This window comes from Bidens hawaiensis, unplaced genomic scaffold (assembly GCF_021521415.1).
Source record: "Bidens hawaiensis isolate Kalapana, Puna unplaced genomic scaffold, B.hawaiensis_p1.1 tig00012287_1, whole genome shotgun sequence".
Taxonomy (NCBI): domain Eukaryota; kingdom Viridiplantae; phylum Streptophyta; class Magnoliopsida; order Asterales; family Asteraceae; genus Bidens; species Bidens hawaiensis.
Genome location: NW_027492001.1, coordinates 77,890 through 91,517, shown reverse-complemented (window position 1 = coordinate 91,517; position 13,628 = coordinate 77,890). Strand labels below are relative to the sequence as shown.

Sequence of the window (13,628 nt, the reverse complement as noted above, 5' to 3'; positions counted from 1 at the left end):
ATGGTTTTGATGGAATGAGATTCCATGTGTAATGGATGATTCCATTCCATTGAGCAACCAAACACCACTTTTTTCATTCCCATACAATGAATCATTCCATTCCCCCTATCATTTCTACATACCAAACGCTACCTTACTGTTTTAAATTATTGTCTTAAATGTGATATATAAAATGACTTTTAGCTGCCTCGTTTTCTCTATCTCACTATGATCGGCTCAGAGGTAGGTTGGGCCTCAGCCGTTGCTAAGGACTCGTTATTGAGAGGGCCTGGAAATTTAAATAAAAAATTATATATAGACAAAAAAAATCTTATAGGTAACTTTGGGTCTATTTCTAAGTTAACTTTCTTTAGAAAAAAAATGAATTTTATTAATCCAAACCATTAACCATTGGTCAATACAATTTCAACTAACACTTGGACTAGTGGCAATCTCAACTTTCAGCTCTGTTATTACTAACAGTCCCAGTCAAAAAAATATTTTAAGTTCGTTAATTTTTGATGTCCTGGCATATTACGTGTTAATTCTTTATGGCATTGTGTGATTGTTATTTAGAGCATGAAGTTAGAGGTTACTCAAATTAGATTACAACAAGTTAATCAGTTAATTACTTAAAGCATTACACTTGACCCTTTTACTCTTTCTTAATAAGTTAATAACTTTGTTTTTTTATTGTTATCGTAGTTAACATTACTCTTCATGAAAAGCTATATACTTGTATGGGGCACCCTAAATCTCGAAAATGACCCTATATCTCACTGCATGCGATTATCCTCCATACAATATGTACACGGTTTATTCACTTCTCGTGATTTTGTACTTAAAACCGGTTCTGCATTGAACGTGATATATACACCTACATATATGTATATATAAATATAATGTTATTGATATGATACAGTGATGCATATATATAAAAATAAAAGTTAACAAATAAAGGCAAAAATAATAAGGCTTTATAGGTGGAAATGTAATGGTAGGGTTTCCAATTGATATTGTAGAGCTTTGGATGCTATCTATGCAAAATGCAAACATAACATAATGCTTGTGCACCATAAAGCTGAAAATGAAGGGGAGCGTCTCCTACCATTTTTTTTTGTCTCATTTCTTTTTCATATCTCACTAGACTAGACTAGATTTCTTTTTTAATTTTTGACTAGCATTGTCTTCTTTTTAATCATGTAAAATCATATAAGTGCGGTGATAATCGCAGTGATAATAGTGAATACCTCCCCCCCCCCCCCCCCAACCCAAGTGTTTTGATGTGTTAATGATGTATAGCATGAAGTTTTTCGAAAGTGTGATGTCAAAATGGTTATGTATAACAGAGTCGGAGGGTCTGGTTTTTCGAATATAGAACTTTAGGGGTCGTAAGAGTCAAGGCTCGCTAGATTAGTGTTTTTCTTGTTACGACTTAAGGAAACACATGATTATCATCGATGAAGACTCTTTACTTGTGTTTTCTTCGAGAATATTCAGAGATTTGTTGTCACTAGAGTATAGCACATGAAAAACGAGTATCAAACGATAAACGGTGTACATTAAAATTATTTATTAAAGTCACTAAAGACTTGGGCTTGCAAAAGTGGATTTATAAAGCCCAAACTTGATATTTGGTCATTTAGGCCCATTTTGTGTAACTGGGTTCTTCAAGTCTTCCAACTATTGATAGGAAACGAATTTATTTGACGCGCCAATCGTTTAAATTTTAACTGCGTAATACCGTCAAACGAATATATTTAATACGCGGGTAAGGCTATGAACGTGATACGTAATGAATAATTGTTACTCGAAGGCGGATGTGCACAAATCGGTTAAAAACGTTAAAGCCCTAACTGGTTTCTCTTCAAATCCTACAAACCGGACCCAAACCATCGATTTCAATCAACTCCAAACTTGTTTCAGTGTGCACATCTACTAAGGGTATGATTTATTAATCAGAAATGAGACTAGTTTCAAAAATAGCCTGGCCTATTGCCATCCGTAAACTAAGCCTATCCCATGAAGATTGTTTGCGGTATTCCAACCAGGATGAAGTGTCTCCTTGACTAACCTTAGAAAATTATGGGCTCGCTGGTTGACAAGTCATTACCAATACAAGCCCAATTATCCAAAAGGCCGTATCAAGCCGGTATCTAGAGATGCGCAAAGAAACCGGTTCCGGACCCGACCCGGCGGTTCCTACCCGACCCATGGGTACAGACTGGGCTTTGGGTTTCTCCCAGACCCAGTGGAACCGACCCGGCCCCAGTGGAATCGGTTCCAGCAATACCTGACCCAACCTGAAACCCGAAAAAAACCTAGTCAAATACCCGACTATACCTGGAATAGGTTCCTGCCCGGACCCGGTTTTGACTTTTGTTGACCATACCCGGAGCTGGTTCCTACCTGGTTCCGGTTCCTGAAAATACCTGGTTTGGGCTACCGGTATCTGTTTGTTAAATTTCTCTGAGCCCAAGATCCACTTTGTTCATAACTGAACCATTAATCATTTCCTTTTCTAGGCTCATGCGATAGCCGATAAGTATGTATTCATCACTAAGTGTTTCGGGTCAGCTTAATCCCGACCCGTTTCAATATGTAAAAGTTTGACCCACTACATCGCTACCTACCCTGCCCGAACTTCGCGCACTATACCATCCGAATTAACAGACAATCGTTCACCTTTTCACAATATCAAACTTTAAAGATTCATCAAACAAAACACACCACTTCTAAATTTCAAGTAGAGCCATAGAGGTAGCAACGATGGGCCCGGTTTTAGATCAATGCGTTGAAATGTGTCATTTAATGAAAAAATAGAACCGGGCTAGTTTGACATACAAACACTTATTGTTCATTTCTTAAGCATGAATTCTAATAATCACTAGCGCGAAAACAAAATCGCTGCAACGATAATCAAAATCAATATGTATTAAAATGGAATCTGGGCCAATTTCGCAGTTTGGCCCGTTTCCCATTTAAACTTAAAAAAATTCATATATGGTTCACAATTGCTACCTCTACTTTGGCTGTCGGCATCCTCGCTGATGTTGTTTATACTATTTAAGTTGCATATTTAAGGCCCGAATTAGCAATAAACAGAAATTAGTCTCGGAAAATATTCGACTGAATTCCATATTGAGAACAGGCAGGGTAAAAGAAAAGACAAAAAAGAGGAGACACAAGTCAGTTTATAAAAAGTTGAAAACTTTGGTTAAGACCGGTCGTGACACGAATCAAAATGATCAGCACTTGGTACCTAGTATTTTCTTTCTCCAAGTTCACTGACCGCCTCCACGAGTTTGCAACCTCCTCCTTTCAAGCTCAAGCTGAAAAAAAATAATACAAATCAATAAACTTATAGTAGATAACTAAAGGTTTGTTCATTTAATGATACTAAGCATACACGGCTCGAGTATTTTTTATTATTACAAAAAAAAATGATACTACATTTTTTCTGCGAGGTGTCTTTGTTGTTTTTTTTTAACAATGCTCATAAACCATGAAACATAACTTTAAGACGGCAAAGTAAAATGGGGGGTGGTCGGGTAACGAGTCAAAGCAAGCTCGGTTGAACCTGATCATCTACGAAAAGGGTCAAGCTCAAATGACCCACAATCACCTTTTGAACATTTTTTATTCTTTTGTAAACAATGAACTCGTTAACTATTTTTACAAAACAATATTATTACACTAACCATATAAAATATGAGTATAACGGTTTAGAAGATTGTATTCTTTGAAAATAAACTTTGGAAGACTTTCAAGTATGAGCCCGTTCGACCCGCATGCCATGTTCCCCTTTTAGTTGATTTTTTTTATTTGGCCGTTTGAGCTAAAACACACCCCGTTTCATAAGTAAAAGAACCTCTCATTATGCTTACAAAATCAGCATTATTAAAGTAATAATTAAAATCTATGAATAAAATGATCTAAAAGACAGAAAGCATTAAAAATAGACTTGGGGCCGATCTCAACCCATATACCCGTTTCCCTTTTAGTTGATTTTTTTATGCGATCCATGTGAGATAAAACAAAACCAAACCCATTTCATAAGTAAACAGGTCAAAGGTTATATCTTACCACTTTCCTGACACGCTCATTGGCAGCAGGAGTTCCTCCGGTAACAGATTCAGCAAGATACGGACTGCTAACACGAACCTCATTCATCACCACTATCACAGTCTTGTCCCATCTAACAGGTAGACTGAATAAAAAAAGGACAAAATATAGATAAATTAAAAGTAATTGAAAAATACAAAATATGCATATATCTAAAAAAAGGAGACTTGTCAAATACTTAACCCTTCTGTTAAGAATCTTACAGTTATAAAAAGCACTTTTAAGATTGAACTCGGATTTTGATACTTAAAGAAGTCACAAAAGAGAAAATCACGAATAGGCTCATTGTATGACCCACAAAGGCGCTTCATCCTTAAAATACAGGTACTAAGGAGTAAGAACGCTAAAATTCAGGTATTGAAAACTACTTTGAAAATATTGAAGACTGATCCTTTTGTTTTGATGCTCCATAAGCGTCATGGAATTCTTTAAAATACAGAAACTGGTTATTAACATGTTCTTAATAAGTTAATAGTTCACACGACTAACGGCGCATTGGTATATTTTCTATTTACTGACTACAACTAGGGGTGTTGGTTCAGTTGGATCTGTTTTACTTGGACCAATAAAGATGAAACCAATCGGTTTTGGTTAGAACAAAATGAAACCGAACTGTCCAAAACCATCTTAAAAACCAAGCATCATCAATTTGATCTGGTTTTACAAAGTACAATTCAGTTTCTCACTTGATATATTGCTCATCAAACGAAGTATAAACATCAACAAGTTTTTTAAACCATGTATAAGAGCATAGAATTCTTATTCTCTTACTATTATTATTACTATACACACGTACGCACAGGGCACTATAAATGAGAATAAGGTTTAGGTCCAAAACAACTATGTTTGGACTACTTGGCAGTCCCACCTGTTCCATGTGTGTCTAATGTAAAACCTAGAAAAGCAAGCCTGGTTTTTTTACAGGTTTAATGCTCTTAATACATGCTGGAAAGGAATTAAATGTTTTAAGCCTCATTAGTTACCAACTATGATTTGATGACATACTATGTCATCTTAAATCTGGAAGGTCATGGCTGATTTGGTTTTTAATATTAAGCTCTTAATGCATGCTACTTAAATATTGACAACATCCTACGTTATGACCGGCGCTACATGTTTGGCAGCACGTAGGCACAAAATGTTGGCCTACCTGAAGAATATGAAGGCTACTGGTTTCCACTTTTTTGTTTTATATGTTTTAAAAATTGAATTCTTTGATTATACATATGAAATTAAGGAATTAAAAAGATAGAAAAGGAAACAGATGCATACGTTTTTGACAAAGCATCAAAGATGCTCTGAGCCTCAGCAGTAACACCAACCCCAATTCTTTCAACATCAATCTCCGCTTGTCTACAAAAACACAACCAAACATTTAAGCATTTACACAAACACTTGAAAAGTAATTACATTTTCTCTTAAAAAAAAACACCCATGCCAAAGTTGCAACAATATGCAATAAAAACAATTAAAACCACCCACCTCGATTTCTTACAAACTTAACAAGCAACTCCCATTGAAAAAATAAACAATAAATCCTTAAATTTGGCTGTCAAACGGGTTAATCTTATGTTCGAAGACTAATAAACAAACAAACAAACAAACAAACAAACAAACAAACATACCCAGTAAAATCCCACTTATAGAGATGTGGCAAACCTTTCCTCTATCCCAGATGATAGAGAAGCTGCCCCCCCCCCCCCCCCCCGAGACCCCGGCTCCAGATAACAACATAGCATAAGAGTGTGGCACAGTAATTCAAAATAGAAAGTACTAAAATAATAGCAGTAAACTACTATAACACAAAATGGTGAGAAAAGTCAAACTATAGTAGTAACGGATAAAATCGCATATAGACATGAATAAGGTATCACATACAAAGAATAAAGCATTTAAAACTAAGGCTAAGGCATTTAAAACTAAGGCCCGAGAGTTCGTGACAAGGTGAGACACTCTATATTGATTTAAAACTGGTGTTAACTAATGAAAGAATCATGCTTCTTTCGGATATTCACATCCAAATCAAAAACACAAGCAAATACATCACCAATTTGAATTTGCCACAAACATCATTAGAGTAGTTATTACATTTTCATTTTAAAAAAACAACTAAATCATGCTTTATTGGTTTAAATTTGTTGTCAACTAATGTAAGTTGCATTCCTAGGGCTGTAAACGGACCAGACCAAACCGGACGAGACCTCGTCCATGTTCGTCCGTTAAGCTTTTGTCGGACAAAAACGGTTCACGAACACTCTACCGAACGAAAAATCGTGTTCGTGTCCGTCCATTAAAGAATTGAATTTGTTCGTGTTCGTTTATGTCCGTTCGTTAATATTGTAAACGTAAAACGAACACGTAGACATTAATAGGCACTAATGGACAAACGAACAGTAATAGACACTAATGGACAAACATACATAAAAAAACTTTAATGAACAAACGAACATAAACAATTATATATTAATTTAAAAAAGTATAATAATTACCAGACGTTCACAAACACTATTGAACGAACGTGGTCTCTGTCTGCGTTTGTTCGTTAAGCTTACTGAACGAAAGTTTTATTGTTCATGTCCGGTTTGTTTATTAAACGGACGAACATAAACGAACTTCTTGCCAATCATGGGCGTTCGGTTCATTTACAGCCCTAAGCATTCCTTATTCAACTATTCACACCCTAATATCATAGCTTTCTCTAAATAAATAAATAAATAAATACATTTTAAAAAAGAAAAAAAAAACTAAATTCATTAAAGCATTTCATACCTGCTTCATTCACCTATTCACAACTAAAAATCATAGCTTTCTATTATTAAAAAAAAAAAACTAAATTTATTGAAGCATTTTATCATAAGCTTTCATACCAAAAATCATAGCTTTCTTAAAAAAAAAATTCATTGAAGCATTTGATCAAACACCTGGTGTGCAGACCAAAACCCCAGATCAAAACTCACCTAACAGCCGCATCTTCTTTACTCTGAAGCGAATTCAGATCCAAATAACACTTCTTGAGATCAAGCGGGTCTTCCGACTGACCCAGAAACGAAAACTCTTTGATATAATTAGCTTTCAGCAGCCTAATGTTGCGGCGAGACTGTGGGTTTGATTTCAAACCCTCTTGAAGCACAAGAATGTTAGATGGGCGATCGAATGTTATGATTTGGCCTTCGAATTCGTCTCCGAAAGTGGTTTTGATTGATAATAAGCAGCCCACTGCGAACTCGTCTCCGCCGCTGGTTCCATCCATTGCTGTGAAATTGTGTAATTGCGAAGAGGATTTTTTTGGTGTGTTTTAAGAACCCGGAATTGTACCCAAAAAACCCGAAACAGGTTTTTTTTTATTCCTGAGTTTTTACTTTTACCTTCTGACTCTGCCCGTAAGGTGGTACGGATAGGGTATGTATCAATATCTTGTAGACTTGTACTCGGAACCAAACTCGATTTGTGTCTGGTAATACCCGAAAACCGAAACCGGGGTCTTCCAAATTCCAATACCCGATCTATACCTGAAAAATATCACAAAATACCCACAAAAAAGTGAAGCCCCTTAAAAAGCCCAGTCTATACATAGAAGAAACCTGAATATAGGGTTTTTTTAACACCCGAAAACAGGGTAATCAAATACCCGGTTTTGGAATACTCGATGCTATATTCAACCCAAACCCGGTGTGTAGGGTATGGTTTTTAGAGAAAATTATGGGATCCGGACCCGAACCCGACCCGGATATTGCTAATACCTGGTCATATCTGAACCCAGTTCCATACCTGAAACCGGGTATTAGAAAAACCCAATTTGTGCGCCTATAGGTTAAATAGTTTACATTGTAATTTGATAAATTTGATATAATTGCAACTTTAAGTCAAAAAATAACCCAAAACTCCAAAAGCATGTGACTCCATAATAAAATATAATCCAAAAATTAACCCATAATAAAAAATAATAATAAAAAGTACTCAATTTTTTAAAATAGTCCAAAAGTGTACTCGTTTCAATGTTAATCGCTAATTAAAAGTAATTTTTAAAAAATATGGCCGCAAAATATCAAAAATCTCTTGGGCTTTAAACCGTTTTACCGGTTTAAACCGATATGTTAGGGGAAAATACCGGCTTAAAATGCATCATGCTTAAAATACCGGCTTGATATGCGAATCCCGGTATTACTAGTTTAGCCGGACGGTACGAACCGGTATTTAAAACCCTTAATAAAGTTCTATTTTTGGTTTTTTCCCCAATGGTCCCTCAAGGCCTCAACTGCTTTAAAATCAAATTTTGTCTAGTTTTAAAGTTTGATTACAAATGCAAACCATATTTTTTCTTACTAAAATTGACTTTAGTATTGGTAAATGCTAGAGTTTGGAGGCTCGCTGTTAGATAATTTAGTGTAATTAGATTAATTAGTCAACCATACTAAAGACCATCATAAACAAACCAGTTACCAGCAACAAAATAATAGTATTTCGCTCTGAATAAAGAGGATAAAATGTCATACCACGTTAACCCCTTTAGACACCTTCACTCAATGTACGTTTTATGGTGGCTGTTATATAGTTTATATAGTTATAACTAAATTACTCCATAAAAGATTTTGGATATCAAATCATACGAAAATATAAGTATATTATTTGATACTTTTAGAGCATTTGCAATAGGGCCCGCCAACCTGTGCGGGCATTAATGCATGTAAGATCATACGTAATCAAAACTCTCCACACAAGGGCGGCGTGCAATACGAGCATGAATGCATATAAGACCATGCGTAGTCAAAACTTCCCAAAACAACATAGAGGCGTTGTGCGATACAACATCCCAGCCAATATTTCAAGCTTTTGCAAAAAATCATGTAGTGGTAAAAAGCCCACAACTCTCCAACAATAATAATTATTCCCCCCTCGACAAAAAAAATTGATGCTACAACGTTATGTACACAACTTCGAACGCCAAAACGCTACCCACAACTTTGAAGGGGACAGTGTAGTGGAGAGTTGCAGACCAAAACGCCACCCACAACGCTCCCCCGACACATGGTATAAGGGAGAACCGTTATAGACAGACATGCAAGACTACCCATAACAACAAAAATTGACTCATGCATGGATCAACAAACAAACATAAGCAAAACACTATTTACAAAGTCTTACATTAGGTTCTTCATCACATTAACATAATCCCATAAAAGAATAAAAAAAAAGGTTCCAACACCATCAAATCATTCACAAACTAATTAGTTATCCCAAGATCCAAGTGATTAATTTCTTTTACTACCTTCAACAAATCCCACAAGGTTAGCATATATATGCTTATCTATCTTCCCACCATTTTCAACACCACCTTCCTTAATAGCTTTAACTATATAACTATCATTTTCTTGATTCAAACATAACTTAGGGTTTCGAGTACCTTCTAATGTCATCAAATCCTTCAATTCATCAACTAAATCACGGGTTTGAGTCGTCTCGTTGCTAACTAAAACATCACTATCTAATAAAGACACGGGCTTTTCAGGCAGTGTCGGGGGACTAATTATGTTAGCGCCGAAAAGTAGAGAAAGTTGAGAGAAAGATAATACAAGAAAGTTCTTAACAATATGGTAGAGGTTGTTACGGCTAGCAGTTGCGTTTTTGGTGACGAAGTAAAACGTCACTGCTTGTTTCCCCAGATTGGTTAGGAAATGCTTCCATGTCGCGTTGACCGGATGTTGACCTTCCTGTCTATAGAGTTTGGTTAGAACTTAGATATATAAATCATGTAGAGATTTATAGTTCATATACAGATTGCAAAATGGGTGGGTCGGTGGGTTCGATGATGTAGCGTTTTGTGTCGTTTGAAATGGGTTGGGTTGGTTGATAAAGTGCAGTGGTGAGATTTTTGGAGAAACTTACATAAGGGAGAATGTATGGACGAACAGCGAGCCCGACAATAAAGCCGATTAAGCACGTAACTACCACACCGATACCCCAAGCTATGGTTGATCCCAGTACTGAAAATGTAATGTTCAAAGCGTATGTTATATTCTTAAAGTGTAAGAAAGAATCTTGATCACTTATAAAAGTCAAAAGTTCAAGCTCAGCTTGTTTCAAGCTGTTTTTCTAAAGCTTGAGCTCGGCACATGAGTCATTTTTTCAAGTTCAAGCTCAAGCTTGGCTCAGACTCGTTTGTTATTTATTAATTATTTTACAAGTTTTTTAACCACTCGATGCGACGCGGGGAGTGTCTGTGTACATGTTGTCATTAATCAAAAGCAGTTTCAACAATAGTAGACAATGGAGTAATAGGTGTGTGGTTGATGATCATACTATATATTGTGTGGCTACTATTGAAAGTTTGATGAATAGTGAAATTAGTGAGAGAAAGAAATGTTGGTTTTTAATATATATATATATATAATGTACATTTTAATTATCTTTATGTCTTTAAATTATAATTTATATATATATAACATAATATATATATCATGTAGTTATTTTTATCATAATTTCATATATAATAAATATTATTATATCAAAAAATATATTTCATACATTAAATAAAGAATTTTATAAACAATAAGCTTGTTTAGGCTTGCGAGCCAGCTCGAGCTCGATAAGTGAAACTTGGGCTCGGCCTCGTTGATTAAACGGGCTTATTTAAAGGCTCGAGCTCATTTAAGCTCGGCTTGATTCGAGCTTTTAACAAGTCAAACTCAAGTAGCTCACGAGCCAGCTTGGCTAGTTTTCACCCCTAAGTCAAGGATATTATTGACGATTAACACTTACCTGGTCCAGAAGAACTGTCAGCACAATCATCAGCCTTTAGATCTAGCTGACGGATCAATCTATTACCGTGATCAGATATCAGCAATGCACATCTTTGGGAATCGAAAGCCAGCTCAAAATCATCAGAAAACGAAGCGTTTTGTGCAGGTCCGTCTGTTTTTCCTGTTTTTCTTATGTTGCCTCCAGCGATTGTGGTCACGCCTATTATTTCATTAACTTAAACAAACATTGATACAAAGTTAAAAGATTATGCATGAATAGATATCAGTATACCTGATTTGCTTATTTTCCTAATGACATGGTTGCTCTGGTCAGCAATGTAAATATTGTTTTTCTTATCAACAGCAAAACTTTTCGGTTTGTTAAACTCGGCAGACCCCAATTCACCGTCCTTGTACCCAGCATTGCCCTTGTCGTTACCAGAAAGCTTCTTGATCTCACTCACTGCAAATTATAAAAATCATATTACAAATCTATATGCAACACACATGAAAGAATTACAAAAGAAAGAGAACAAAATTGGATCAATAACTCATTAATATCCACCACAAGGCTTGAAGTTTTCTTCTTAATGTTGATTTGCTTGAATAACCTTTTGTTCTAGCATTTATCATATTGGTTCTGTCATAACTCATAAAAGTGCATACGAACTGAGCTGCTCGCGAGCTACTTGAGATTATAAGAAGCTCGAAATGAGCCGAGCTTTTTCAAGCCCGAGCCTCAAACAAAGCTCTCGTTTAGTTATCATTTGAGCCCGAGCTCGAGCCTTGTATATTTTTAAGTTTTACCTATTTTGGACTTCTAATGTATCAATTTCACACTGCACAGTCGAGCTTGAGCCGAGCTTTGACTCGTTTAAGGTACTACACGAGCTTGAGCAGAGCTTAGACTTGTTTTAAGGTATTCTCAAAATATATAAAAGTAATTAAAAGCATATATCAATTAATTAATAATTAATAAATAAATAGTAAACGAGCCAAGCTCGAGCTTAAAAAAATGACTTACAACCCAAACTCGAGTTTTAACAAAACAGCTCAAAATTCTCGTAAGTCAACACAAGCCGAGCGCGAGCGGGTCGAGCTCGAAAAATGTCTCATGAGCCGAGCTCGATCTTTAAAAGAAGAGCTCGAAACATCTCTTAAGTCAACATGGGCCTAGCTGAGCTCAAGCCGATCTCGAGCTTTAGAAAAACAGCTTGAAATGAGCTGAGCTCGACTCGAAAGTTAAAACGAACCGAGCTCCGCTTGCACCACTAGCTAATTAGCGTTTAACCCCAGGGTTGCCAATTAGTAATGCTGTCATTTGATTTAACAGGTCGTGTGCATATAGCATTATAGCAACATAACGTAAATTTAGGGGTGCAAACGAGCCGAGCTCGAGCTCTATTTTCAAAGCTCGAGCTCGTGAGTAGATTTTCAAGCTCGTTTCACCGAGCCGAGCCCGGGCTCGACTTGTTTCGAGCTCTATTTTCAAAGCTCGAGCTCGGCTCATGAGTAGATTTTCAAGCTCGTTTCACCGAGCCGAGCCCGAGCTCAACTCGTCTCGAGCTCTATTTTCAAAGCTCGAGCTCGGCTCGTGAGTAGATTTTCAAGCTTGTTTCACTGAGCCGAGCCCGAGCTCGACTCATTTCGAGCTCTATTTTCAAAGCTCGAGCTCGGCTCGTTTACTATATATCAACTATATTTTTATATAATTATAATTATTTTTATATATTTTATTCTATTATAATTTTATATATATTATTGAGTTAATTTTATTTACTTTTTCATAACATTATATATATATATATATATATATATATATATATATATTAATAACTATTAAATATATATTTTAAAAAATTATTATATAAATGACATGCTCGTTTAGGCTCGCAAGCTGGCTTGAGCTCAATAAGTGAAGCTCGGGCTCGTTTATTATACGAGCTTACTTTTAGGCTCGGGCTCGATTCAGCTCGGCTCGATCGAGCTTTTTAACGAGCCGATCTCGAGTAGCTCACGAGTCGCTCCGCTCATTTGCACCATTAGTCTCAAAAGTCAAAACACATTATAAACCTATCAATTATATTCCTAACAGAATATGAACATACAGTAAATCTAAATCGTAAAATTGAAGCTTAAACAATACTCCGTTAACTTAATAATAATATACCTTGAGAACCGGAAACCGTGACGGTGTAAAACGTGCTCTTAACGGAGTCAAGTATTACGAGATCAGACGATGAGCCGTAGAGCGAAACGACGGCGTACGGGTTAAGTTTAACGGCAAGCTTGTCGCCGTCAATAAACGTCGTCACGGTGTAACCTTCCTCCAGTATAATATTATTATTATTATTATTATTATTATTATTATTATCGCATTTGACCACTGACGTTAGGGTTACGAGAAGGATGATTGTGATGAGATGGTTTGAATATGATGAAGCCATGGGATTTGGTGAGAGTGAAATGAGTATAAATATTACTAAAGGGTAAAGTGAGGCTGCTGGTGGACGATTATTATTATTGATATTAGTAGTAGTACGTATAACTATAAACAATGGGAAAAAGATAGAGAGAAGCTAACTTTCATGATTTATTGGCTTTTTTAAAGTTGATTAGTTGAATATATTATTTAGGGAAAATTCCTAAAATAACAAACTTCAAGCGGGTATCATTTGCAAAAATTTTTCAGAAATAGATATTATAAACTAGTCCTGGTCATGACGAATAACTTGTAGAAACCAATTAGAGCTTGTCACGTGTCCTTAAACTAACCGTAATAAGCAC

At 35.9% G+C, this 13,628-nt stretch overlaps 2 protein-coding genes across 2 annotated transcripts; both read right to left on the bottom strand.

Moving 5' to 3' along the window:
• Window positions 1–3,205: 3,205 nt before the first annotated feature.
• LOC143540644 (uncharacterized) lies at window positions 3,206–7,363 on the bottom strand. The gene is made up of 4 exons (XM_077033644.1): window positions 7,062–7,363; window positions 5,377–5,457; window positions 4,066–4,189; window positions 3,206–3,311 (listed from the first exon to the last, which is right to left on the bottom strand). The coding sequence occupies exons 1-4, from the start codon at window positions 7,352–7,354 to the stop codon at window positions 3,264–3,266; spliced, it is 546 nt and encodes a 181-aa protein (XP_076889759.1). The 5' UTR covers window positions 7,355–7,363; the 3' UTR covers window positions 3,206–3,263.
• A 1,897-nt stretch (window positions 7,364–9,260) lies between these two features.
• On the bottom strand, window positions 9,261–13,288 carry LOC143540659 (uncharacterized). Its single transcript, XM_077033657.1, has 5 exons — window positions 13,012–13,288; window positions 11,134–11,304; window positions 10,861–11,061; window positions 9,988–10,085; window positions 9,261–9,812 (listed from the first exon to the last, which is right to left on the bottom strand). Exons 1-5 carry the CDS (start codon window positions 13,286–13,288, stop codon window positions 9,354–9,356), a joined length of 1,206 nt encoding a protein of 401 aa, XP_076889772.1. The 3' UTR covers window positions 9,261–9,353.
• Between the last annotated feature and the right edge of the window lie 340 nt (window positions 13,289–13,628).

What these genes read in the sequence shown, in the direction of transcription:
- LOC143540644 (XM_077033644.1), bottom strand. Translation starts at nt 7,354, where the DNA reads ATGGATGGAACCAGCGGCGGAGACGAGTTCGCAGTGGGCTGCTTATTA. An exon ending in AAAGAAGATGCGGCTGTTAG is followed by an intron (nt 5,458 to 7,061) that starts GTGAGTTTTGAT and finishes GTGTTTTTGTAG; the next exon opens with ACAAGCGGAGATTGATGTTG. An exon ending in TTTGATGCTTTGTCAAAAAC is followed by an intron (nt 4,190 to 5,376) that starts GTATGCATCTGT and finishes TTTTTTATTCAG; the next exon opens with TCTACCTGTTAGATGGGACA.
- LOC143540659 (XM_077033657.1), bottom strand. Translation starts at nt 13,288, where the DNA reads ATGGCTTCATCATATTCAAACCATCTCATCACAATCATCCTTCTCGTA. An exon ending in CACGGTTTCCGGTTCTCAAG is followed by an intron (nt 11,305 to 13,011) that starts GTATATTATTAT and finishes TATAATTTGCAG; the next exon opens with TGAGTGAGATCAAGAAGCTT. An exon ending in GTCCATACATTCTCCCTTAT is followed by an intron (nt 9,813 to 9,987) that starts GTAAGTTTCTCC and finishes CTCTATAGACAG; the next exon opens with GAAGGTCAACATCCGGTCAA.